We start from the raw sequence: 26,195 nt of genomic DNA on the forward strand, positions 1-26,195 counted from the left end.
AAATAGCATGGACTGGGAACCCAGAGCTGGGACTCTCAGCTCTGGAGTCTCCAAACTGCTCAGCCTCACTGGCCTAGTGTTGCCCATTTTCGAATGAGTGGCATTGGGCTTGATTATCTTCCAGCTATGGCGTTTCTAGGCCCTTCCCCAATCCCCAAAAAGCATTTTAGAGGGACTGAAGACAAACATTAATTGCTAACCAAATTATAAAGACGGCCTACTGCGGCAGAAAACCGGCCCCGCTTCTGGTCCCCTGGCATACAGTGAAAGGCACCAGCAATGATGGCATCCCCAGGCTGATCCTGCACTGACCACCAGACACAAATGGCACATAGAAATTGGAGAGCTTTATTGGTTACATATCGTGCTGTAGGGCTGACAGACAGCTTTAGAGCCAGGGGATACATGCAGACAAACGGGCTTCAACTAAACATGCACCCGAGAGGGGCCTGGGGCTGCTGCTCTGCCTCCCCCTGAGGCAGGGGGCCCCGGGACAGGAGCAGCAGCAGGCCAGGCCTCCTCCTATCTCACATGCTTAGAGCAAGAACAGTGGTGGAGCAGAAGGTCCAGGAGCCGCCGACGCCTCTCCTGGAGCGAGGTGCCGGACTGAGTTAGCTGGAATGGGTTGACTTGGAGGGACCAGAACACACAGCAACAAGGGTTAGTTTTCTGCCTGTAACTCAACAACTTTATAGGACTACCTCCCTACCCCACCCAACTTTTAAAATACAAAAAAATATATTTTATTCTTTTAAAAATACATTCCATTCATACGTGTTCTGAACTGCTAGGCAGCAGCAGGAGAATGCAGCACCTCTCCCATTGCAGGATGGACAGCCACGCCGTCCGTCAGAGCCATGAGGGAACTCAAGAGGACCACTGGAGGCCTGGAAGCACCAGCTCTGAAGCAGCCTTTGGAAACCTCCAAGTGGGGATGGTGGCACAGATGACCCTTACCTGACAGCCTGAGTGGCAGGCACCAACATCTTCTCCCCCACCGTCATGACTCTTGGTGACTACCACAAGAAGCTACTGACTCCCTTAGCTACTTAACTGGGGGCTCAGAACAGTATCAACCCCAGCCTATCTGACCAGGGGCTTGTGTGCAATCTCTCCTGGAGGTGTAGGGGCTTCTGTACCCAGTGACCCCTAAAGTCCTTTTAACCTAAGAGTTTATTCCTTTCATCCTGTGACCACCGAGAACTGCATGAGCCCACCAAGTCCACTCCATGACTCATCTCTACCACTCCGAAAAGGCTTTCATCTCTGTAGCTGGCTTCACAGATCTCGACGGCCAGGGGAGTGCTGGGTGCAGGGTGCAGAGGAAAGGCACGGGGAAGAAGGCTGGCTTAATACTCAGATTCACCATCCAGTTTCAGGCTTCGTTTCCCCCAATTCCACCCGCTTCCTCCCGTGTGCTACAGAAGCATCTGGAGATGTTAGAATGCACTGGCTTCCCATCCACACTCCATTCTACTCTACTCCTCAGCCAAAGAAAACTATTTTATGAAAAGCAGTCATCTTTGTCTAGGGGGTTTGGTTTGAAGGCTTGCTTCTCCACCGGGCCAAAATCCCTTTCCACTTTGAGCGAATGGGTCCCTGGACCCTAGGACTGCAAGCCCTTTCAATCCAAGAGAAGGCTTGGGGATGGGATGGGTCTTGTGGCGCCTCCAGCTACCTCCTAGGAAGGTGCAATGAGTGATGCCATCATGTAGCATATAGCATCTTAACTTTGGAATTTGCTGAACCCTAAGGGATCCTTGCCACTGCCAAGCCCAAGAGCCAGGCCTCGGACTCTTGGCTATTCAATTACACCCAGTATTTTCTGCAACACCAAGAACTTTAAAAAATAAATCTATCAGGGGTCCTAGGAACTGTGCAAGTTGGGGGGAAGGAGGCATGAAATACTTATCCTGAAATATTAGTTACAATCAAACCCTATTGCACTCAGGTTTCAAGATGGTGGTCCCAGTAAGAGGGCACCATGGTTCACCCCTCTCCCACATGGCATCTTGGTTCCACAGTGGCAGTGAACAGCGCCACTTAAGCTTGGTGGAGTCACAATGTTGGCACCTAGCAGAATGTACAAGACACGCAGGAGTCTTTGCTCAAGCTCTGGAATCTGGAGACACGAGGAAAGCCATTAAGAATCTGGACTTGAGACTTTCTGTGTGACTGCTGACTGCCTCAGTCTCCATGAACAGGGAGCCTCCATTTCCTCCACTTTCAGCAGCTATCACCTGAGAGGGTCCAGGACTTGCAGGTCTCCTGGAGCTCCCAGCCAACGGAGGAGGATCAGCCTTGGGTGGCTTCGTGGAGAGTGCTTTGGGACAAGCAGCTTGCTAGGTGTTCAAACCAGAAGCTTTAGCTAAGGGGCCCTGCCTGCTGGGTCAGTGAGGAGGCAGGAAGTATGGCAACTACGAGGAAAGGTAGGACAGCCCAAGGAATACAAGCCCACATTTGGCAAAACATGAAAATGGAGGTATGAGAGTGGTTCCTGCATAGCAGCCAGGATGTGGAACTCCCAGGCACAGCCTGAGAAAGGGGTCGGTGCATCCTGGAGCCCCGCCAGGGTCCAACACAGACACCAAAGAATCAAGGATCATCAGATCAGCCTGGTTCCCAAACTACAACCTTACACTGGGTGAGTTCTTACAAAGGAGGATTAAAAGAGTGGAGGATTAGGGGGCCCCACCCCAAACCACAGCAAGGATATGATGGGATGTATTGGGTTGTAGAGAGAGAACCTTATCAGCTTGGGAGTCAGGGGAAATGACCTAGCCACATGACCTCGGGTAAGTCATATTAACTAACGTCTGTGGCCCTTGGGGCTTGGATTGGCTGGTTCCTCCCGGCTCAGCATTCTGGGGGAAAGGGGTTAGGAGCCTGGCAAGCCCAAACCAATGCCTTTCCAATGTGGTGAGCCCAGCCATCTTTGATGGGCTCCTGAGCAGGGAGCAAAAGTTAAACCAAATAAAGTCAATGGCTGGCTGTTCCTAAGTTTGGCATCCAAACAAAGCTAATTACTTGGGCAATGGCCCAGTAAGTGACTGGTCACCAAAGGTTCTGATTGGGAAAAAAATTCTGCATGTAGAATTTGGGAAAATTGGCTGCATTCTGAATCTGAATTGTCCTTCCCCTCCCCCACTCTACCCCCAACTCCATGATATTCCCCTCATTTTGCTGATGGAGGCAACAGGAAACTACAATCCACAGAAATCCCCTTTCCAGCCAACCTTGGAGGATTGCATTGTCTCAGTAAAGTGCAGTTCTCGAGGGGAAAGGGGTCAGGGGAGAAGGCAGGGACAGGGTGGGCAGCACACCAGTGTCTGCCTCTCCCTGGATCTATTGCTCCAGGGGATGACAAATGGGAAAGGGGTTCATCCTGACTAGGGTGGGGTGGGAAAAGGGAGTGTGCCAGGTCAGGCCTAGCACAGTCTCAGGATCCGTGCCCCCATCCCCAAGTGGGGTGGGGATGACACCCTGCTATGAGAAGTCAAGGTGAGGCTTGCAGCCACGGGATCCCACAGGCAAACTCTTGAGCCAGCCAAGCCTCCAGTGCTTGGTGAAGGGAATATGGAGGGGCGTGGGCCCTTCTGTGTCCTCTTAGGTGGTGTCTGGAGAGGTCTGGCTAAGATGTGTCACTGATGGATGGCCCCTCGGGGAACAGCCAGCCCAGATGCAGGCCCAGAGTCCGGATCCCCAAGATGCCACCCTGGGGCATGGGCTCAGCGACCCCCAGAGCAGCCTCCAACCAGACACACTGCCGTTCATCATCTGCTTGGAAAACCTCCAAGTCAAGAATGCCCAGAGGGAGAGAAGAATGGGAGATGGCTTTGCAGCTGGTGGCTGAAGGGTGTGTGGTCAGAGAGTCCCCTTGGGGCAGACCACGGAGTGAATCCTCTGCTGGAAGAAGAGAATCGAAATCTTGGAAATCAACCCAGCAGAGCAGGAACCACCTGCAAGACAAGAGCAAGAGCAAATCGGGGTTGGGGGGAGAGAAAACTGCCAGGTTTCTACAAAAGAGGGAAAGAGAAAAGAGGGCATATGTTTTGGGGGAAGAAAAAGGGTGTAGGGAAACATCCTGTTGGCAGAACAGAGGAAGAATGCTTCCTTTTCTGTATGGACTCCCTCTGACCAGTCTGCAAGGATTCCCTGGATCCAGAGAGCCTGGCCCCGGACCACACAAGGTGGACAGTGCTGTACCTTTCTGGTCACCCCTTGGCCTCTTATTCTGGGATTTATTCATATTATTGCCCACCTGTACCCCTCCCCCATTAACTTACAATCCTGGCCCCTCTGAAGCCCCCAAGCTCAAAAGCAGGGGTGACCTGAACTCTGTGCAGAGGGGAATGGTGTGGAATAGGAGAAAAGGACCCCCCGGTCTGACCCAGTGCTGAGGTTCTGGTGGCAAGACAGTGTGACAGAGAAGGGGCAGAAGAATGTGTCTCACCCCAGTCAGATCAATTCTCTTCGGAGGAGTGCTTGGCCCGACGTACCCGTTCTTCAGCTCGAACCCGCACGAGCTCTGGAGGCCGCTTTGCAGGCAGCTCTGGCCTTTCCACACAATTGTGCTGCCATCGAAAGGAGTTGGGATTACTGCCTTCAGCTTCCTCCTATGCCAGTGAGATCCGGGGGAAGTGAGGTGTTGGGAGGGAGACTAAGGGGAAAGCTCCTCCCAAAACAAACCCATTCACCTAGAGAACCTAATGTGCACTGAGCTTGCGGGACACGAGTTCCAGCTTAGCCCATGCAGACTCCCTAGAGATCTAGTCTGGCCTGAGTCTGTACCAATCCCCAGAAGGCTTGGGGGCCAGCACAATTTGGATCAGCCCTTGAGAGGGCTAGGATGGTCCCGTAACCATGGACCCGAGACCTAGGTTTTGAGTCTCAAGTCTCCTACTTATCATCTCTGTAAGTTAAGAAGAGTCATGATCTCTTTAGGCTTCAGCTCCCTCATTTGTGACATGGCAGGGTTGGACTAAATGTTCTCTTTCAGTTCTGAATCATGATTCCCAAGCTACTTCTGTCTCCTTAACCAGCTGCAGTTTCACAACCCAGAAGACAGATGCTTGAGCCAGGGATGACGTGGTGTGGTGGGTGGTAAGGAGCATTACCGTGCTATAGGAAGCAAACGGGAGCATTTGCCACTCCTAGGGCAGAACAGAAAGGGCACATCCTTGGCAAGACTGCTACTGTCATGGGCACAAAGAATACCCAGGGGCGTCACCCGCACTTGGGCATCAAAGTTCAAGGAACCACCCTTCATGGGTGGGGGGAGGTGGTGGAGAAAAAACAAAATCTGGACCTGATTCTACCTGTAAATAATTAAGACTCGTCTAACAACAGTTTTCCATCACACCTCTCCCTCCCAATGAGAAGGCTCCCACTATGTTACTGCCCTACAGAAGAAAGGTGCCACTTTGCTAGTTAATCAACATGGTGAAGGCACCATGATTTCATAGTGAATGAAAATTCAATCAATATTTATGAAGACCCTACAATAAACAAACTCAGGTCTGAGGGAGAAACAAAGTTCAGATGAGGGAAAGTTTTGTCTGCAAAGACCCTCCACAGTCCATCCTGGAAGAGGTGGCAGACACCACTTCTTAGAAAAACTCATCCCTCTCTTACCCTCAAGAGACAGTGTTGGTGACTCCAGGTTCCCAGGAAGTACTTACTCAGAAGGTAGCCCACCTGCCTGCTTCCTGCCTCCCTCCCCCCTGCCCCCCAGCTTGCTCTTCTTGGAGCACTCCCTAACTAACCTGGACAGAATCCATCTGGCCTTCAATGGAACAAAATGAATGCCAAAAGGCCTTCTCAACCTCAGTCGTATCCCTTGAGTATATGGGGAGAAACTGGGGAAGGGATTTTGAAATGGTCCCTATCTATCTCCCCCATAAAATTCTTTCTCCAAAATACTGGAACACCTCAAGCTTTTTTCGTAGCCACAAATTCCTCTGGGTCACATCGGCAGGACTCTGCAGGAGGCCAACCAACACTACAATCACAAAATTTCAGAGATGGAAGGTAACCTAGTGAATAAAGCTCAACTCATATGTGAACAGGAATCCTACCTGATGAGCAAGGGTCTAGCCTTCACTGAAATACCTGCAGTGATGGTCATTACCTCCCCATAAAACCTGTTCCACTTTGGACAGCTCTTACCCTTAGGAATGTTTTAGATTCTTTAGACACCATGCCTAATTCTGCTTCTGCTCCTCTCCAAACGTCCCTAGTTCTACCATCTGAGGTTCAATAGCCCCAAGCTGGCAGGTTTCGCACACAGAAGGGTTCCCATTAAGAAGACAGGAAGGGAGGGTCCACGCTCAGGGAAGGGGAAGAGAAGAGAACTTACCAGGCCTGCTGGGCGACTCAAGGCAGCAGCAGTGATGGAGTCACCAGCCCGGCCACGCCTTGTGAGAACCTCTGACACCGTAAGGCTGCTTTGGGTTCTTCGGGAAGATGGCTCAGGGCCATCCCCTGGATTTCCTGTCCCCCTTCGCATGCCCTGCTCAAAGGGAGAGGGCCTGGGTCGCTCCAGTTCTGAGAAATCTGTGGAAGATCTCTGCGTATATGCGTTAGGAGGATCCACATTTCTGCCTCGTTGGGCCAGGGGATCTTCCAGAGAGTTCAAGTCCCGCCTGGTCCTCCAGGCACTCCTCACTGTAACGTGTTTGGTGTCGGATAACTCCATTTCTGAAAGGGGACGGTGGCTCTTCCACCTGAGGGTCTCTGAGGAGGGCTCTTGGCTATTCCTCTCCACAGGCTCTGATGGCTTGATAGTAATACTGCTCCTGGAGACCACTGTTTCTGGCCTGTTCCTCGGGGACAGGTCTCCGGCTTGATCAGCCTCTGTGATCTGCCGTGTGATATCATTCTTGTTAATGGAGATCTCAAAAGGCAGGCTAATGTGGTTGGTGACTGAGGACATCTCGCTGGGTACCACCTGGATATTGCTGGTGGATGTGTGTCTCTCTCTCGGGGCTTCGCTTACACTCCCCCTGGGGCTGCCCACCTCCACGGGGTAGATGGTGATGCAGCTCGTCACTTTGTTTGGCACCGATCTGGAGGTGGGCTTTGGTTTCTCAGTGACGGCCTCTGCCCCGACTCCCCCCATGACCTCCTTCACATCCTTATCAATAATGACAGGCTTGATGACCGCCTTGGACCTCAAGGCCTCCCTGGGGCTGAAGGGCCTACGGCTTTTTACTCCTGAGCTAGCGGCATCTTGAAACTCTGTGGCGGCACTTCTCACAGGTTTGACAGGTTCCATGTCTGCCCCAACGTCTCTGTCATTGTCAAACAGGGGTGTTCTCAGGGCTGCTCGGGATCGCGGCGTTTCTCTGGAGCTCGGCTGCCTTTTTGACTCTGGCTCTGGAGTGATGGTTGTGTTGACTAACTTGGCAGTGACAAGAGAGTCTGTGTCCGTGTCATCTTCCAGGTCCAGTCTCTCTCTGCCACCAGGTTTGATGACCCTGCACCTCAAGGCTTCGTGATGACTGCTGTCCTCCATCACCACGGATACAGGCTGGTCTTGCTCTTCCTTGCTTAGGGCTACAAAGCCCTGAAGGATGTCTTCCTGACTTCTGGAACCATAAGAAGCCTTGGATAATACTGGAGGCTTCAGACTGGGAGGACTGCTCTCAGCTTCCTGGCCGTTAGCAGGCCTTTTGCATTTTGACAGCCCTTCGGAGGATGATCTCCGAGATGAGGCCAAAGGATCACCAGCCTTAGAGGTGCCCAGCTCCGCGGCCAACCCTAAAGATACCTGATTTCCGCCAGAGGGGTTGAGGATCTTCTTGGCTGATACAGCTTCTAACGAGGCATCCAAACTTGCCACCCGATTCACCCTCAGCACCTTGCTCCCTGCTGAGGCTACACTGGTATCCGTCCTGTTGGACCTATCGCTGTGGCTGGCATCATTAAATACCCGTGATGTCTTTTCCACCTTCCCCTTTAGCCCATTCTCGTGTCCTGTCTTGGAGGCTCCCTTCAGTCCTCGGTTCTCCTGGGCTGCCGGGGGATAGCGGCTCAGCACCGACGGCTGCTCCCTGACCCTCCTGCCTTCACTCAGAGAAGAGCCAGCTGCAAAGTTGTCATCGGGTCTCTTGGCATCTTGGGAGATGTTGTCCATGCCCAGCGCAGTGCTGCAAGCCTTGCCAGCCCTCCGGTTCACAGCGCTGGAGCTGGCAGCTGGCCTGCTGTTGTGAGCGGCGTTATCATTGCTGAGAGTGTGCTCCTTGTGGCGAGGTCTCTCCCCCCTTTTGTGCTGGGGGGAGAGTTCCCTCGACTTGTACTTGGATGTAGGGGACTCGTTGACCAGCCCTCGGTACTTGGGTCTCTCGTGCTGCCGGCCCTTGCCCACCAGGAAAGACTCCTCACTCTCCACCTCCCCATTCTCGAGGTCCTTCTGATGCTTCAGCTGCAGCTTGACATCTTCCAGCTGGCTGGCCAAGAGCTTGTTCTTGTTCTGCTCGCTCAGGTAACTGTCCTTGAGGTCGCTGTTCTGGGCCCGCATTTTCTTTAGCTCCTCCTCCAGAGACTCATAATGCTTGATCTGAGTTTTGAGCTTCTCGATTTCTTGGTTGAGATCTTTAACTTTGTTATCTTCTTGATTCCGGTTCTTTTCGTTCTCCGACTTGTTCCGCGTTTCATTCTCCCCCTGCTTGCGGTAGTCCAGCGCGCCCTTCCTCCTCGCTTCTTTGGAGGGCAACGTAGATGAGATACCATCTTCGATGCGGAGGTCGTTTCTGTCCAGGAGGGTGGAGGCGTTCCTGGGATGGTCCGCAAGGTTGACCTTGTTGTTTTGCTCCAGTTTCTGGGTCAATTCTTTGATTAATTTCTCATTTTCTCTGTCCCTGTCATTTAAATATTTCCTCTCGCTCACAAAGCTCAGAGTTAGCGATTTGAGCTTCTCAAGCTCAGACACTAAACTCTGCTCGGTTTTGTCCAGCCTGTCCTCCGAAGTTTCCAGTTCTTTCACCTTGACCCTGAGGGTCTCCAGCTCAGAGGAGATCTTCTTGGTCAGATTCCGCTCCTCATTCAGGCTCAGGCAAAGCTGGGTGCAGTCACTCTTACTCCGGCCAAAGGCTTCCTCCAGCTTCTCCAGCTCCGCCATCCGCTTCTGGAGCCGCTCGATCTCTGCTTTCAACTCCCGGGTCAGGTTCTCCTCCTCCTCCAGCTTCTCTTTCATCAGCTGACACAAGTCTTCCGCTCTCTTGATCTCCTCGTCCTTCCCCTCAATCTTCAACACCCGTTTCCGCAGCGCCTCCACCTCGGCCAGCATGCTGGAGTTACTGCCCTCAGCCTGGATCACCTTGTCCTGGAGATCCAGGAGCTCGTCCTCAGCCTTCTGCAGGCTTTTGGTGGCTTCTTCCAACTCATCGAGGCGACGGCCGAGACTCTGCAGCTTAAACCGCAGGTGGCGACTGGAGGCAACTTCCTTGTACCCTGAATATTCAGCCATGTTCAGACTTCTCTTTAGTGTAGCTCAAGGGAATGAGAAATAGTCAACTCTCTCCTTGTATCCACAGGTTTTTGTTGCAGCCTGGGACCCTCATCAGTCTGAAGGAAGAAATGGTAAGGACATGCGTCAGAAAGCAAACTCCCAGCAAAGCCCCCAGAATTTACTCTTCTAAACCACCGGCTTCTCTAATTACAATCTCCAAGGTCAAGAGAAGAGACCTCTGTTTTTTACCTACTTTGCTGCTGAGCCCAAACCCCTATCTGAACCCCAAGAATCTTAGAGTAGGAAGGGCTCAGAAGACATCTAATCCAAATGGTACCTGAGAGGGAGTCCATGATGGTCATAATAGCGAATACTTATGAAGTGCCTGTTGTGTGTCTGGTAGGCACTCTGCTAAGTACCTCGTATAATTATCATCTCACGTGATCCTCATGACAACCCTGGGAGGTAGATGCTACTATTACAGATCCTATTTTACAGGTGAGGAAACTGAGGCAAACAGCAATAACTTAAGAGAACATATGAATAGTAGTGAAGGCAACAGATGATGGGAATAATCCAAGGTTGGGGCTTGGCAAGATATGACTGGTAATAGGACAAGGGGGCCAAGGAAGGAGGACAGTGAAGGGTTGGACCGATTCATGAGGGGGTTGAGATAAGGAAGGCTGCAGGAGGGATACCTAGGACGGAACTGAGGGGAGGGAGGAAGGAAGTCATGGTGAGAATGAAGAACAGGGTTAGGGGTTGTAAGGCAGGGAAAGACAGAATGATAAAATATGCAGAACAATAAAAGATGATGATCAGATGAAAGAATTTCAGAGTTCATGAACACAGAAGTGGGATACTTATTTTTGATGGTGAGATCAAGGATATGACCCTCTCTGGTGTGTACCTGAGGTGGAGTAGAGAAATAGGTCACAGAAATTTAGTAGATCGATGGCCTGAGGGAATATTAATATGCATGTTGAAATCAACTAGTATCAAGGCAGGAGAGAGGGAGGAAAAACTGTGAGCCGGACAATGAGGGTGTTGAGGAAAGACTATGTTGGGGGTGGGCAGACAGCAGGTACCAGAATCGTGACTGGGTGATAAATTTGGACTGAATGAACCTCAAAGGAGGAGAGGCTAGTGAGTGTGGTAAAGGGAGAGTCTGAAAGTGGTAATAGGGAGCAAGGAGTATTCCAACCCCCTCACCGCAATCAGTGAGGTGGGAGCATGAATGAAAGGATGACCGGTACTGGAAAGGGTGGGCTGGGTCTAAGTGAGATCCCAAAAATGGAGGGAGCAGGAAAGAAAAAGGTTTAAGGAAAAAGCAAGTTTATTAACTATGGAGCAGGCACTCCAGAGAGCACAGTAGAAGATGGTGGCATGAGTGAAGAATGCAGGCACAGGAGAGGTCTAGGAGACAGGTATGATTGTAAGAGATGTCAGCACACAAATGGAATTGAAGATGACTCAGGTTCTAAGCCTGGCTGATGGGAAGGACAGTGGTGCCATCGATCAAACAGGGAAGCAGGTAGGAAGTTCAGGTTTAGGGAGGAGATGATGAGCTCAGTTTTAGACGTGCTGAGGTGGAGAAGCCAAGTGGAGCTGTCCAGCAAACAGCTAGAGACATGGGCACAGAGTTCATGAGAGAAAGCCAAGATAGATGCATGGATTTAGCGACATGATGCAGAAAAGGGACTGGGGCAAAGTTTGGGGAGAGTGGGGAGACGAAGATGAACCAGTCAAGGAGACTAAAATAGAGAGAAGAGAGACGCAGGAGAAACAGGAGGAAGCGGTGCCAACGAAACCAATGGAGGCTAATCAGGAGAGAGGGCCAAATGCCATAGAAAGTCAAGGAGAACGAAGACTAAAGACAACACTGCTGCATCTGGCGATGGAGAAGTCCCTGGTGACCTTCTGGAAAGCCCTTGTAGGACAGTGGTGGCACTGAGGAGCAAACAGAGGAGGAGGAAGTTTTAAAGAAGTTAAAAAAAAAAAAAAAGCAAAAAACATGATGAGGGAAAAAAACTAGAAATGACTTTCTGAGAGACTGCTAGTGAAAGGGAAGAAAATTAGAGAGTAATGAATAGCCTGAGAGGGGATGGGGGACAGAGGTGAGCAGAATGGACAGGAACAGAGAAATTAGGAATGAAAATGATCTCTAGGGGAAGCTCCCAGCGTTAGCCTTTGTAAAAATGCTGCATCTTCTCAAAGCACAGAGCAAAGTTCATCAAAGGCCTCATTTTCCTCCATGAAATGGGAGACAGGAAGTTTAGCACAATGCCTGGCACATAGTGCCTGCTTAATAAATGCTTGCTGATGGAGACTAGCATCAGGGTCTGAAGGTGAGAGAAGAAAAATCAGAACAGCTGCTGTGGGCAAAAAAGGACAGTTTCATTCAAATGAGCATCAAACCCATGGCCCGACAGCAAGGACCCAGTTGGGATCAGACAAGATCCTGAGTAATGCGGGGGGGCGGGGGGAGGGAGCACAGTGAGAGCAAAGTGACTGCAACCCCTTCAGTCGTGGATCCAGATGTCTGGGCAAAAGCAAGGCTAGGGCAGGCTTGAACTGATCACAGGGGCAGTGAGGTGCATAACTAATTGTACTGTTTGCATTTTTTCCAAAGCTTGCTCTGAAGTATCTTCTCTGAGCATGAGGATCAGGGCACAAGGCCAGGGCTTGTGATTCCACTGGTATAAGAGTCTCAGGTGAGGAGACTCCACAGGGTGGTTCAGCAGCTTCACTGCACAACTTAAGTCTTCTCTGGAACGTGCCCAGGGCCACACAGAGAGCAAATATCAGATCTTTAGGCAAAGTGACAACCTGTTCAATTTTCTGGGCTAGTCAGCGCCTCCTGGTGGCAGCATCCCTAAATCACAGAAAGTCCTCCAAGAGGTTACCAAACACCTTCTGGAGCTATGGTCAAAAACAATGGTCAGAAGAAGTCAGAAAAGGGCAGCTAGGTGGCCCAGTGAGTAGAGCACCGGCCCTGGAGTCAGGAGGACCTAGGTTCAAATCCAGCCTCAGACACTTGACACACTTACTAGCTGTGTGACCTTGGGCAAGTCACTTAACCCACTGAGAAGAAGGAGAAGGTGTTGGTGGAGGTCGAGGAGGAGGAGGAGAAGGAAGAGAAAGAGGAGGAGGAGGAGGAGGAGGAGGAGAGGAGAAGGAGAAGAAGAAAAAGAAGTTGGGCAGTGAGAGGGGACCAGCATTCTGTCCTTGTAGATAATCCAAGGATGGAAGGCTGAACGACAAAGCCGAGACCCAAAAAGACCTTGACTTAGGCTGAACTGAATTAAAATAAAACTTAATAGGGACAAACATAATTTCACAGTTGGATTTTAAAAAAAGAACTCCACAGCACAAGATCAATTGATTAAATAATCATCTCTCAAGCATCTACTATGTTCCAGACTCTGTGATGTGCTGGAGATTAAAAAGACAAAATGCAACAGCCCTTATCCCCAAAGAGCTGTCGTTCTAATCAAATGTAAGATGGGGCAACCATAGTTGGACAATAATCTACCAGAAAAGGATCTGGGGGCTCTGGTGGACCACAAGCTTGACAGTCATGCCATGGAAACTATAAAGGGTAATGCAATTTGGGCTACATTAAAAGGAGCCTTGCTTCCATTCTGCCTGAGTCAACCACATCTGCAATCTTCTGTGTCGTTCTGGGCACCACGGCCAAAGGAAGAAATTCAGTGAAACTTCCTCTATCCCATATTATATTCTAATCTATATTCTATCTAATATTCCCATATTAGAGCATGATCTCCTTGAAAGCAGGGACTCTCTGCTTTTCTGTTTGTATCCTTGGTGCTTATCACAGTGGTTTGCACACAATAAATGCTTAATGAATGCATTTTAATCCTTTCAAAAAAAGACACTGATAAACTTGAGGGCAACCAGAAGAGAGTGCACAAGATAGCAAAGGGTCTTGAGTTCATGTTATATGACAATTAGTCAAAGGAAATCAGGTTGTTTAGGTTAGAGAAGATAAGATTCAGGGGGAACCTGTAATCGTCATCTTCAAGCATTTGAAGGGCTAGCAGACAAGCAAGAAGCAATGGGTAAAAGGTGCAAATGGCTGATCTAGAGCACAGGGCAGGAAAGGCTTTCTAACAATGTGGCTTATACTAAAGTGGAAAGGGCTGCCTCAGATAGAATGGGTTCCCCCTTAGTGGAGACTCAGAGGCAAAGACTAGACAACCATCTGCTAGGAAGGTGGTGGAAAAGACCCTTTTTCATTTGGACTAGCTGGGCTTTTCTAGCTCTGAAATTCTCTGATTCTAAAGACTTAGCCCCTCATCACCCACTACTCTGGAGCCCCACCACCACCCCAACCAAGGGTATCAAACTCAGATAGAAATGGCGGCCACTCAAGGCTCAAGCATGACCGTACACAAGGCTCCCTGAGGGCTACAGATTGACTTAGAAAACTACATATTAACATTATCTGTTCTATTGCATTTTTATTTATTTCGTTAAATATTTCCCAATTGCATGTTCATGTGGCACTGTTGTCTTGTGTCTGACACCTCTGCTCTAGACTGTGAAACCTGTTTAAACTCTTCCACCCGATATCACACAAGCCAAGCATTCATTTCAATTGGCATTGTAGGAATACACACTCCCAACAGTCCTGCACACAAGTCCAGGTGTGGGCACTCCCTGCCCTGTAGGCTGGTCCCTGTCTGGGAGTCACTACTCCCCTCCTTCCCCCCAGCAAAGATGGCACTGCCTGGTGTGATGTGTGATCAGCAAACCTCCCCACGCCAAGAACACATTCATCACTGTCTCAGTTTTCCTTTATTGCCACTTGCTAGCTAGTATGAGTGATAGCCCAGGCTACATTCTAGAAATGCACAGAAAGTTAAAAAGTCTAGTGTCTGAGTTTATATTTGTGGAAAGAGCCAGCCCCACTAGAACAAGAGGGAGGTGAGGGCCAAAGTCAATCCTAGCTCTTCACTTGGAAACCAAAGGTGGACAAAAAGTCTTTAGCAAACTCACCTGGTCTGGAAATGTAGCAGCAACAGGAATGACCTGAGAGTTGGCAGACGGGTATTCCTGTCTCCACTCCCACCACTGGCTTGCTGTGTGACCCTGGGCAAGTCACGTACTGTCTCTGGACCTCAGTGTCCTCATCTGTTAAGGTAAGCAGTTAGAGAGATGATTTACTTCCAAGGTCACTTCCAGCTCTGACATCATAGGTTCTAAAAATTCCAAGTTCTAAAGTTTCTTCCATATTTGACACTGTGTATTCTAAAGTCCCTTCAAGGCCTAACTTTCTATAGCAGGGGTGGGGAACCTGTGGCTTCGAGGCCACATGTGGCCCCTCTAGGTCCTCAAGTGTGGTCCTTTGACTGAATCCAAACATCACAGAATAAATCTCAACCCTCTTCTATAGACTATAGTTCCTTCTGGCTCTACCATGCCATGCCATTACTCATCGTTTCCTGGGTGGGGGAAGAAAAGGGACAAAAACAGAACAAAACACTTGGTCCCTGCTCACAGAGGTTACAGTCTAACGGGGAGGTAACGTGTAAACTACATACAAAGAAGATAAAGGATAAATTGGGGTAGTCTCAGAGGGAAGGCGGTAAGATAATTCACTTAGACTCGAAGGAAGCTTCTTTCCCTGAAGAAAGAAAAGGATAGTGCCAAGAGATAGAGGAGGTAGTACATTCCAGACATAAGGCACAGCCCGTGCAAAAGCATGGCAGCAAGAGATGGGATGCCCACTTTGGAGAACTAGTAGGAAGGTCTGGCAGAAAGCTTGTGTGAAAGGTGTTTAATGAAAGAAAACTAGAAAGGTAGGCAGGAACCAGACATTGAGGGCTTCTTGAAACGATCACATGGAGGTCCAACTGGCATAAGACATAGGAAAATGCTCCATAAATGCTGGCCTCCCTTACTGTTACTGCACAGGCTACCATGAGCTCACAAAGGCTAGACCAAGGGAAAAATGTTCTGGCAGGTCTTACAGCAAGCTGCAAAGGCTTCTGGAAACAGGCTCATCAATGGACTGTGTGTATGTCTGTCACCACACAGATCCTTGAAGCCAATCGGTGAAAAATAAGCACCTCAACTCTGTACCAACTTTTACTTTCCAATGCATGTTCCTATCTCTTATGTCATTTGACTTTCACAATAGCCCTGTGAGGGAGGGAGGATGGGCATTATCATTCCCATTTCACAGATGGGGAAGCTGAGGCCCAGACCAGCAAGTGCCCAATATCGCAAAGCTAGCCAACGAGGCAGCTAACGTAGAACTCCTCATCTTGGCTCTCACCCAGAAACCCCAAACCCTATGTTGCAACCCCTTCTTTCTCACTCTACCAGGCCTCTTCTGGGAGTGGTTTCTTTAAGGCATTGGCTACAACTCTAGGGAGGCAGAGGCGGAGGCAGCTGTCATAGAAAGTATGTGTTCCAAGGCTCTGCTGGATTCCAAGCACCCAGGGCTTCCGGCAGGAAGTTCGTGGGCAGAGGAAGGCAATTCCTCCGGCCCAGCAGGAACAGATGCTAGGCCTCCTCTTGGGCCTTGGCTGTTGGGCAAAGGGGAGGAGCCTGGAGCCTGATGCTCACATGGCCCAACCATTCCATCTCCATGGCCAAGCAGAAACCAGCTTCCTGAGCATGGACAACCAAAAGCTGGGAGGGCATAGGCTGACCTTATATCAACCAGTACTAGGAATGAATGCTCGGTGTTCCCCCATCCTCTCGGGAGCTGGCCAGCCAAAAAGAGATGTCTTTTCCTTTCTACTAATGAATCTTAATTCTTGGTCAGGCAACTTACATGTAGTTCTCGAACTTAACTTTCAGATTTACATGTGGCTAATAAATCCACTCTCTGGGCATCAGCTTCTTTCTAGTTTACAAAATAAACGGGTAAAACAAAATGATCTAAGATCTGTTCTAAGATTCTATCCTTCTGATAATCAGTCTTTTCAGATTCCTCCCAGCTCTGCCATCCTGTGTTCTAAGGCCCCTCCCAGCTCTGACATTGTCTGTTCTGAGGCTCTTTCTATCTCTTGACATTCCATGTTCTAAGGATCTATCTCAGATGTTCCATGTTCTAAGGCCCCTCTCACACAAGATGCTTCCTCCTATCTCCATGCCTTTGCACAAGCTGCTTCCCAATGGTGGGATATTCTCTCCTCACTCCAACCATTGTGGAATCCCTGGCTTCCCTCCAGACTCAGCTCAAGTATCTCCTTCTACATGAAGCTTTTCCTGACCCACCCATCTCTGAGCACCCTCTCTCCCTCTCCAAACCACCCTGCATTTATTTTGAACATATTTTTGTCTACTTAAATATGCACATGTTGTCTCCTCAGAATGTAAAGTCTAAGGGAATGGACGGTGCTGCTTTATTTCTGGATCTCCAGAATTTAGCTCGTTGCCTGACACAAGATGCAAAGATAAAGTAACCAATCATCCCTTCGATCAGAGCTTATATCCTAATGAGACAAGGTGCACATGCTCACAGATCACTGGATTTGCAGAAAGCCTACAAACACTGAAAGTCTAATGGCAGCACTTGGACAAAACTTATTGATTTTCATCTTTGTCCTATCAGTAGAAAGAACCCTCAATTCACTCAGAGAACCTGAATTCTCTGCTATGGAAGGGTGACCTGGGGCAAGTCTCTGGGTTTCCTCATCTGTCCAACAAGAGGCTTGGACTACATGATTTCCAAGCTCACTTCCAGGACTATATCAATTAGTAAACATTGTTTTAAGTGCCTAGCCTGGGTGGTGCTGGGAGCCCAGACAAAGAAGGAGACAGCCCTTCTGCTTGAAGGAGTTCACAGCCTACTATATCCGTGCTTTTTAGAAGGATGCCCAGAATTAGTGCACAATAAATACGAGCGGAAAAGATGCTGTTAGTGAGGCTGGGGTGGGGGAGGGGCCAGAAAAGGCTTCCTGCAGAAGCAGCCTTGGGCTACCTCCCCCCACCCCAAGGTGAGGGATCTTGGTGTGGAGAGAATAGCTTCTATGGATCCAGGATCTGCAAGCAGAAGGTGCTGAAATCAGCATCAAACCCCAAGCCCCATCCCTTCCAAGCAAATGAACCCTAGCCCCACTGGCTAAGAGCCTGCACCTTGACCCCGTGGCCACCAGAGGGAGCCCAGGCTCCTGGAGAAAAGAGAAGCCATTCAGCTTGGGCTGCATATCTCTGCAGGGCTGGAAAGATAGCCAAAGGCAGAAGAGGAGGTCCAGGTCCAGCAGCTGCAGCAAAGGGTGGGGGTGTGGGAAGGGTGTGTCTGTGAGAAGACACTGTCTCCTTAAATGAACTCAGCGAGGGCCAGAGAGATGTAGACCCTCCCTGAAGCAGAAAAAGAGAGCTGCTCCCAGGGCTGGTGAGCCCCCCAGGCAAGAAGGAGAAAGGGTTGGTTGGCCCTCCCAGCCTTCAGCCTCATTCCCTAGAGTTCATTCAAATGCTTACTAAGAGTCTACAGTGTACAAAGCCATGGGCTGGGTGCTCAGTTTAGAACACAGAAGAGTCCCCACAGTCACAAAATTGTCCTAATGACCGAGGAGTGAATGGAGAAGGGCTCTTAAGGGCTGTGACCATTTGGGATCATAATATGGGTCTGATCCTTGTTCTTCCACCAACCTACTATAATGCAGCCAAGTCATTCTACTTCTCTAAGCCTGCTTCCTCACCCAGAACATTTTGGGGACTGCCCCCCCAAAAAAAAGTCAGAAGAAAATTTGTCTTCCCCTCCCTTCTTTGCAGAGGTGTGGGGCTATGGTTGTGGAACACAGTCAGTCAGCTGATGTGAGGGTTAGTTTGGTTGAACTACTTTTTTTCCTATATTTCCTTTTAGACGATGAGAATTTATTAAGCACCAACTATGTGCCAGGCACTTTGCTAAGTGCTGGAGATACAGAGAAAGACATGAGACAGTCAGTCCCAGATCTAAGGGAGCTCACAGTCTAATGGGGGAGGAAGAATGCAAATAATGATGTACAAACAAGCTATGGATAGATAATCCACAGAAGGAAGGCAATAAATTAAGGGGAACCGATCAGAATCCTCTGCTCTAATCCATATTAAACAGTAATTCTTTCTCCAATGTCCCCCCAAAGTCATCATATCTAGCTTTGGCCAGAAGAACCTTCGAGGACCTTGCTGTTTCTTGAGGCAACTTATTCACCCCTTTAGAAAGTTCTAGCTCTTAGGCAGTCTTTCCATCTGCCCCTCTCTAACTTGGCCCTGGGGCCAAACAGAAGGAATTCAATCCCACTTCCATATGAAAGCCAGTCAAACAAGAGGAAACAATCTCCACCCCACCCCCACCCCTCCCACCCCATCTTGCCCAAGTCTTCACTTTCCCAGGCTAACCCTCCCTTTTTCTGGGAGTGTCTCCTTCTAGTCCCACCACCATTCTGGCTGACCTCTCACCCCCACAGGTTCTCCAGTGAGTCTGGCCTTCCTATAATGCAGCACCCAGAATGGAACATAATCCACTCCAAACAGTCAGGGCTTGAGAGGACAGTCAGCCAGACTAGCACTGCATCTTCTGCTCTGGACATTCTCTTAATGGAATGGCACTGACCTCAAACAAGTCTTTGGCCTTACAAGACCCTGCAGAGAACAGTGGGCTGGTGCTTGGGAAACCCTACAGGCTTCATCAATCTAAGATCTTCCGGCAGTCTGGCAGTACACGGTTACCCCTTCCACATCTCGACTTTACCCCATCACAGTTTCAATATATTGGGGTCACATAAGAAATTAAATGAGAATTTGGGGGGAGTTTTGCAGAAGCCACAGGCCACACACAAAGGCCAGCAGATGACACAGAAAAAGTTTAGAAACTCAGAAATGCATAAAATCTATGTGTAGTATTGTATAATAGCAACACATTTTATCTCTTTAATACTATAATAATTCAGACTTTTCTGGCAGGGAGGGCCAAAAATTTTATGCAGATTTTCCAGATCAGAGGGGGTGCTGAGCCCCTAACAATGTAAGGAATGGGGCTGAGGGTTTGGAAGAGACAAGGCAACTTGTCCCCTCACCTCACTAGCCTTCAGGAGAGCAGATTCCTCCTCCTCTATCTTCTGTTTACATTCCCCAACTGAGGTCTGCTCTCTGATTCTACAATACCCTCCAGTCTCTCGGCCAATAAGTGCCTACTATGTGTCAGTATAATATGCAAACAACTACATACAACCAGGCTATCTACTGGATAAATAGTAAATAGTCAACAGAGGGAAAGCACTAGTCTTAAGGGGGATGGGAAAGCCTTCCCACAGGTGCACAGCCTTGTCAGGTTAAACACTCCTAAGCAGCTCTTCTTACAGCTACATGGGCAATTCCACCCTTGGATGGCAGCTTTCCAAGGGGCCTGAAGCACCCAGCCATCACCTTGCCATCCCAGCAGAAACAGAAAAGGCACAAGGCAACTAAAAAGCATCTTAATACATGCACTCAAGAGTGAAATGTGATCCTTACTTATTCATTCAACAAACATTTATTAAGCACTTCCTGTGTGCAAAACACTAAAAAGTACAAAGCTGCTTTGCTCAGTCCAAAGAGAAAAAACAGAGACAGAGAACCTGCCTGTGCTAGGATTCTCCGTATATGGGAGGGGAAAAAGGGAGTGCCCATTGTACCTTGAATCCAGCAGTCAGTTAATGTTTGCTTAAATGACCTGAAACACAAAACCAGGCTAAACCTGTCTTTCATAGCAATACAGGAATAGGGAACCTTTTTAAAAAAAAAAAAACCTAAGGCCCCTGATAAACAGAGAACTCAATTAACAAAGCAAAATACCGACAAAGAAAGTAAAAGCAACTTGCTATAATCCTGCAATTTCACTTAAGGGAAGTCCCAGTAAGGAACCTCCCTCTGAGTGACACAGCCCCTTGGTCACACTATCCGGATCCTCAGGCAGGACTTGAGCCCTTTGGCCACTACAACATTCTGCCACCCTGCAAGCTGTCCTCCTAGTTCAGCCCAAGATGGCAGTGCCACTGATGATGACTCATGTAGAGCTTGAAATCCACCAAAACTTCCCGTACTTCCCCCTCATCTTGTACTTAGGAAGGTATTTTTTAAACCCACAGTTAAGACCTTATTAAATGTCATTTAATATAATTAATAATTAAATGTCATTCCTATTAAATGTCATTTCATTCAAGCTGGGGAAAGACGTTGTGGTGAAACAGTAGTTCCAATTCTGAAATTCTATGACTGGACGAAGAGATGTGAGGCTTGAGGCTCGCTGAGTTGGGAGCAGACTCTGGTCAGGGGAGAATGGAGCTCAGGGGGAGGCACATGGTGAGCTCTGTCCAGCTCCCTATACTTTTTGGAGATGCCCAAGATTCCTATAGAACCAGATCCACATCAGCTCAAAGAATCTTGCGGCTAGACTGCCCCACTCAGTGCCAAACTAGCAGCTCTCACATCTAGACCCACACCCAAACACACATCCCCCCATTCTTACCTGGGGAGTAGAAAACTCAAGTCAAAAAGCATGGGGGTGAGGTGGGAGAGATAGTAACAGCAATGAGGATGACGATGATGATGAGCGCTAACATTAATGCCATGCTTCCTCTGTGCCAGCTACCGTGCTAAGCGCTTGCCAGTTATCACCACAACCCTGGGTGGGAGGTGCTATTATTTATCCCTATTTTACCAAGGAGCAAATTGAGGCAAACATACATTGAGTGACTTGCTCAAGATCGCATGACTAGTAAGGTGGGGAGCAGGTTGCCGTGTACTAGACCCTCCCACAAGTGCTTTAAGTGGGACAGGGGTCCTTAACCTTGGACTAGGGGGAGGTCTCTGAACTTGTTTTTAAAATTTCTTAACAACTATTTCAATATAATCAGTTTCCACAGTAACCTTATGCATCTTATTTTATACATTTAAAAATTTAAGCAGTTCTTAAACTTTACCAGACTGCCAAAGCTGTCTATGACACAAAAAAGGTCAAGAACCCTACATGGCCATCAGGGTCCCTTCCATCTACAAACACTTGAGAAATAAAGTTACAATGAACATCAGGGCGGCTCTGCCAAGGAAAAGAAGCAACCCAAGGGGCTGGACTGGGAGGGCGTTCTCCATGGCGTGGGAGGATTATGGCTAGTGAAAGAACACTCCACTTAGAGCTGGGAGTCTGAATCCTGACTCTGACACTTATTACTTGTGTTATCATGGCCAAGTTAAGCCTCTCATCCTCTCTGAGCTTCAGTTTCTTTATAATACCATTAACACTACACTATCCAGAAAACTTTCACACACTATCCAGGGCACCATATATCAGACTAGAGCTGTTAATGTTACGTGAGCCTTCACCCCCAGTTACCACCAGATGGGGGAGCCAAACTTCTTTCCCCAGCTGCCTCGTTGAGTCATTGCCCAGGTATCCAAATTCTCCATCCGCACACCCCAGCCCTACCACTTTAATAAAAATAAAGAAAGAATTTAAAAGGCACTGGCCTGGAACTGGCCTCTAGGTTCAGCCCTGAGGGTGTCTCCCATTTAGGGATCTCCCTTTTCCCAAGTTCTTGCCCCTGGTCCCAGTTGGCTTGGCCCACCCAGTCTATGTTAGGCTGGATCTCCTTCCTGTGGTTGATGCCTAGGAATGTCTAGAATAGAACAGACTCTAGACTGTGCCCTTCTGCTCCAGCAGAACTCCCATGATTCATGTCCTGTTTCCAGCTATGAGACAAAGAAGAAGGGGGAGGTCCTTCTTGGTTTCTTCTTAGCAGTACCCTTTTGGCACGTTCTGGTGACAGGCCTTATGCCTTTGGCTGCCTTCTCATCCTAAAATTTGTCCCCAGCTTGCCCTGCACTGACCTCCTGCTCTATCTACCACCTTCTGGGCTTTTCCCATTTGGTCTGTGGGGTTAAGAATATGTATCATTCTTTTCACCCAGAGTTCATGGGTGAAAATCATGGAGAGGGCACATTTCAGCTCCATATAAGGAAAAGCTCCCTTGCTAAGACTGAGAAACGTCCTGGGAGGGATTGGGTTCAGCATATCTTCATTTATGATTTCTTGAAATGTAACTCTAGAAAATCAGGCTTTGATAAAGCCCACTAGGATTCAAATGGAGCTACTTGACTATGCCTTAAATCCAGATCACTCAGACTCTCAACCAATTGGCCAATAATAGGTCCCAGCCCAAGCCTTACTTGGTCATTATTTGGAGTTTGACGACGGCTCGAAGTGAGTGTAAATAGTAATTGTTTCTGTTCTGGCCAGAAACCAGGGGGGTTTTGCCCTCTCATTTTTTTTTTCAGTAGGTAAAAGAGGCCTTTTTTAGGGCCTTATTTCTTATGTAGCCTTAATCACCCAATGGGTGTTGCCACAGAAAAACTGAGACCAGGGAAAGACCTTCCCTTAAAAAGGCCAAGGTCTCCCACTACATCAGGAGCCACTGGACCCAGATGGCTCCAGAGGAGAAAGTGAGGCTGGTGACTCTGTACAGCCCTCCCTCATTTCAATTTACTTGCAAATCAAGACATCACCTTCTGCCACAACTGGAGGAGAAGGAAGGACAAACAACAGATCACTGAAGACTGTAGACAAAACTACCTCCCCTTTCCAAATGGGAACCTGTGAGCCTCTATTTCTCTGTACCCGCCATGACAACTAGTATTTGGCTAGAAAAGCATCACAGAGCTGGAAGGGGCCTCGACAATTCTCTGATACAAACCTTCCTACCTGGGGCTCAGATCTTTGCTATCCTTGATAGTGGTCACCTAACAAAACCTCCAATCACAGGTAGCTCACTACCGACAGGGACCATATTATTCAAGATAAAAACTGGGACACTTCATCTGACAAAGGATATTCCTTTTGCAAACTCTCATTGAAAGTAAAACTTATTTTTCTTGAAATCTGGGTCATCCCAGGAAAATCTAGGACATAAGAGCCTCAGAGTTACTACCTCCTGAGACAGCCCACCCATTTCACCACTGGACAGCTCTAATTGTTATCAAGTTTTTCCAGCCAATGAGCCAAAATCCACTTCTCTGGTTTCCAGCCGCATGAACTAGTCTGCTATCTATAACTACAAGGAGGAAGACTAATCCCTTCACATAACAGTCCTTCAAATATTAGAAGATGCCCAGTTCTTGTCCCTGATAAGTCTTTTCTAGGCTAAACATTCCCAGTTTGATCAAAGACCTGAGTTCAAATCCAGCCTCAGATAAGTATGAACTGTGTGACCCTGGGTAAGTCACTTAACCTCTGTTTTCCTCAGCTTCCTCATCTGTAACAAGGGGATCACAAGGGCACCCACCTCCCAGGACTGTTGTGAGGACCAAATGAGAAAATAATCATAAAGCACTGCTTAGCACAGTGCCTGGCACACAGTGAATGCTATATAAATATTAGCTATTATTATAAAACACCTATAGATCCAGGAGGGCCTCCTTTGAACACATTGTAGTTTGCCAACATCACTCCAAAACTGCAGCCCCAAAACTGAGCGCAGAAGTCCGGGTGAGCTCTGGCCAGGATTAAGTACAATTAGGCAATCACACTACATTTCTATTCATGAAGATTCATATTGCATCATTTTTTCTACCACATCACAATTTAAACTGCCTTCGAGTCAGCTAAAACTGGGTGCCCCTTAGATACCAAGAGGGTTATAGCAGCAGTTTTTATAGTAGCTGAAGACTGGAAACAAAATGGGTGTCCATCAATTAGAGGGGTGCTGAGCCCATTATGGTCTATGAACAGAATGGAACGGTGGTCAAGAAGGGACCAGAACCAAATCACACCCAAAGGTCAAGAACAGACCAGAATCAAATCACACCCAAAGATCAAGAATGGACCAGAACCAAATCATACCCAAAGATCAAGAACAGACCGATGCTGAACATGTTTCCTCTGTCTCAGGGGAGAGGAGACAGACTGCAGGTACAGGTGAAGAACTAGGCAGTTACTACAGATAACTATTTTGGAAGGTTCCATTTCAAGCAGTCAGTCAATGAGCTAGGTACTAGAGTATAAATACAAACCAAAGACAGTCCCTGCCCTCAAGGAGCTTCCATTCTAATAGATGAAGATAACACATAAAAAGGAAGTCTTAGGGATGGGGGAGGCATGGGGCACCCTGGGCAAAGGAGGTCAGCACACTATAAGGGGTGTGTTTTAAGATTAAAAACCTCTCAGAAAAGTTCATGAATTGCTCTTATCCTGATCTCCCCCGTCTTGTCTTTATGCAGATGATTTTTTTTTTAATCTAAAGATTGGACTTTAATTTATCTCCATCAAATGTTACATTATTGCTTCTCAATCTTGTTGATTTTTGACAACGCTGGAAACCTCTTCAGCTTCACTTGCTCTTCAAATCTAAAGCCTTCTTCTACCTTCAACTAAGCCTCAGTCCAAGGTGTGGAACAGGACTGGGATATTCCTTAGAGAATGACATCAAAGAAGTTCCCTCCAGGTTGACCCATCATGTCCCCAGATACTATCCTGAGGGGCTTTTCATCAAACTCCTGACCAAAATCAAGACACGCTGACAAAGACATTTCCCCACGTCTATCAATTTAACAAACGATCATTTAGTGCATACTATGTGCATGACTCTGTATTAGGAGCTGGGGATACAAAGATTTTCAAAGTAATAGTCCCTGTCCTTAAGGAGTTTCCAAACTAAAGTTCTAACAAGACTTGTTAATGAGCCTACCTAGACTCATAGGAAATAACTTTCTTCTCTTAAGTGCCCACAAATCACCTATTTTATAATCAAGTCTGGAATTTTGCTGGGGATTTATCTCAGCCCATATAGCTATATACTGTAAACTCCCAAATATGTTGCCATGTGCCACACAGATAGATATGTCACAATAGAAATCAAAACCAAGACAATTCTCTACTATGTGGAGATGAGAGACAGAGACAGAGAGAGGAGGGGAGGGAGGGAGGGAAGGAATGGAAGGGAGAGACAGAGGAAGGGAGAGACACAGTTATGGCTTTCAGGAAGTTCTCTATTCTTCCCCATCACAGTCCCTTGGAGTCCAGCTATGGTTCTGAGTCAAGGACCCTAAATGCAATCCTGACTGTGAAGAAGCACAGTGAATGACTTGGGAGAAGAGGCAGGGGAGAGGCTGCCTCATGCTATGGATCCCATCTCTCCAATTACTTCTAAGACAGAGATCCCAGCTCCTTAGAGGAAACTACCTTCCAAAAGGCAGTTAGAAAGACCCTTTCTCTGGTTTCTCCCAAGATCTTCCCCATCTCCTGCCTCTAGGAGGTCATTCAACCAATCAATCAATAAACAAATATTTATTAAGCACCACCCATGTGCTAGGCACAGCTCTGCTTTGATTGTGCTGATAGATGCAGAATCAAAATCACAGGATGACAGAATATCAAGGTTGGAAGGGATCTCAGAACACAGAACGTTAGAATTAGAAAGGATCTTAGAAATCACCAAAATAATCCAGCTGGTCGTAAGATTATAGGATACACAACTAGAAGGGGCATCAGATATCCAGTCTAACCTTCTCCTAAGAGGGAAGGACATGACTAGAGTCATATGGTTGTTTTCGAAGAGGATGTCCAGCTGTGGCTGATCAGACCAATATGAACTCGGAAGGCTCTACCACAGGTTGGGCTATACAAATAGCCCATATTTAGAGTCCTATAGCTAGCAAATGGCAGAATCTGCACTCAAATGTAGGGCTTCTGAATCCAGGTACAAGCGATCCTTCCACTGCATACCAATGGCTCCCAATGTGCCAGCCACTG

The 26,195-nt window shown here is 48.1% G+C and overlaps 1 protein-coding gene across 2 annotated transcripts in view; it reads right to left on the minus strand.

The window, feature by feature from the left end:
- Positions 1-325: 325 nt before the first annotated feature.
- LUZP1 (leucine zipper protein 1) overlaps positions 326-26,195 on the minus strand; it is a 101,957-nt gene continuing 76,087 nt past the window's right edge. Inside the window, exons 4-7 of one of the 2 annotated variants that reach the window (XM_036745147.1) lie at positions 14,474-14,608; positions 6,359-9,567; positions 4,454-4,574; positions 326-3,959 (exon numbers count right to left, since the gene is read on the minus strand). In XM_036745147.1, coding sequence (XP_036601042.1) covers positions 4,464-4,574; positions 6,359-9,469 — 3,222 coding nt within the window. In that variant the 5' untranslated portion in view covers positions 9,470-9,567; positions 14,474-14,608 and the 3' untranslated portion in view covers positions 326-3,959; positions 4,454-4,463. Of the gene's footprint in view, positions 3,960-4,453; positions 4,617-6,358; positions 9,568-14,473; positions 14,609-26,195 lie in introns of both variants that reach the window. The other variant, XM_036745146.1, reaches the window with a different exon arrangement.

Source organism: Trichosurus vulpecula, chromosome 2 (genome assembly GCF_011100635.1).
Source record: "Trichosurus vulpecula isolate mTriVul1 chromosome 2, mTriVul1.pri, whole genome shotgun sequence".
NCBI lineage: Eukaryota > Metazoa > Chordata > Mammalia > Diprotodontia > Phalangeridae > Trichosurus > Trichosurus vulpecula.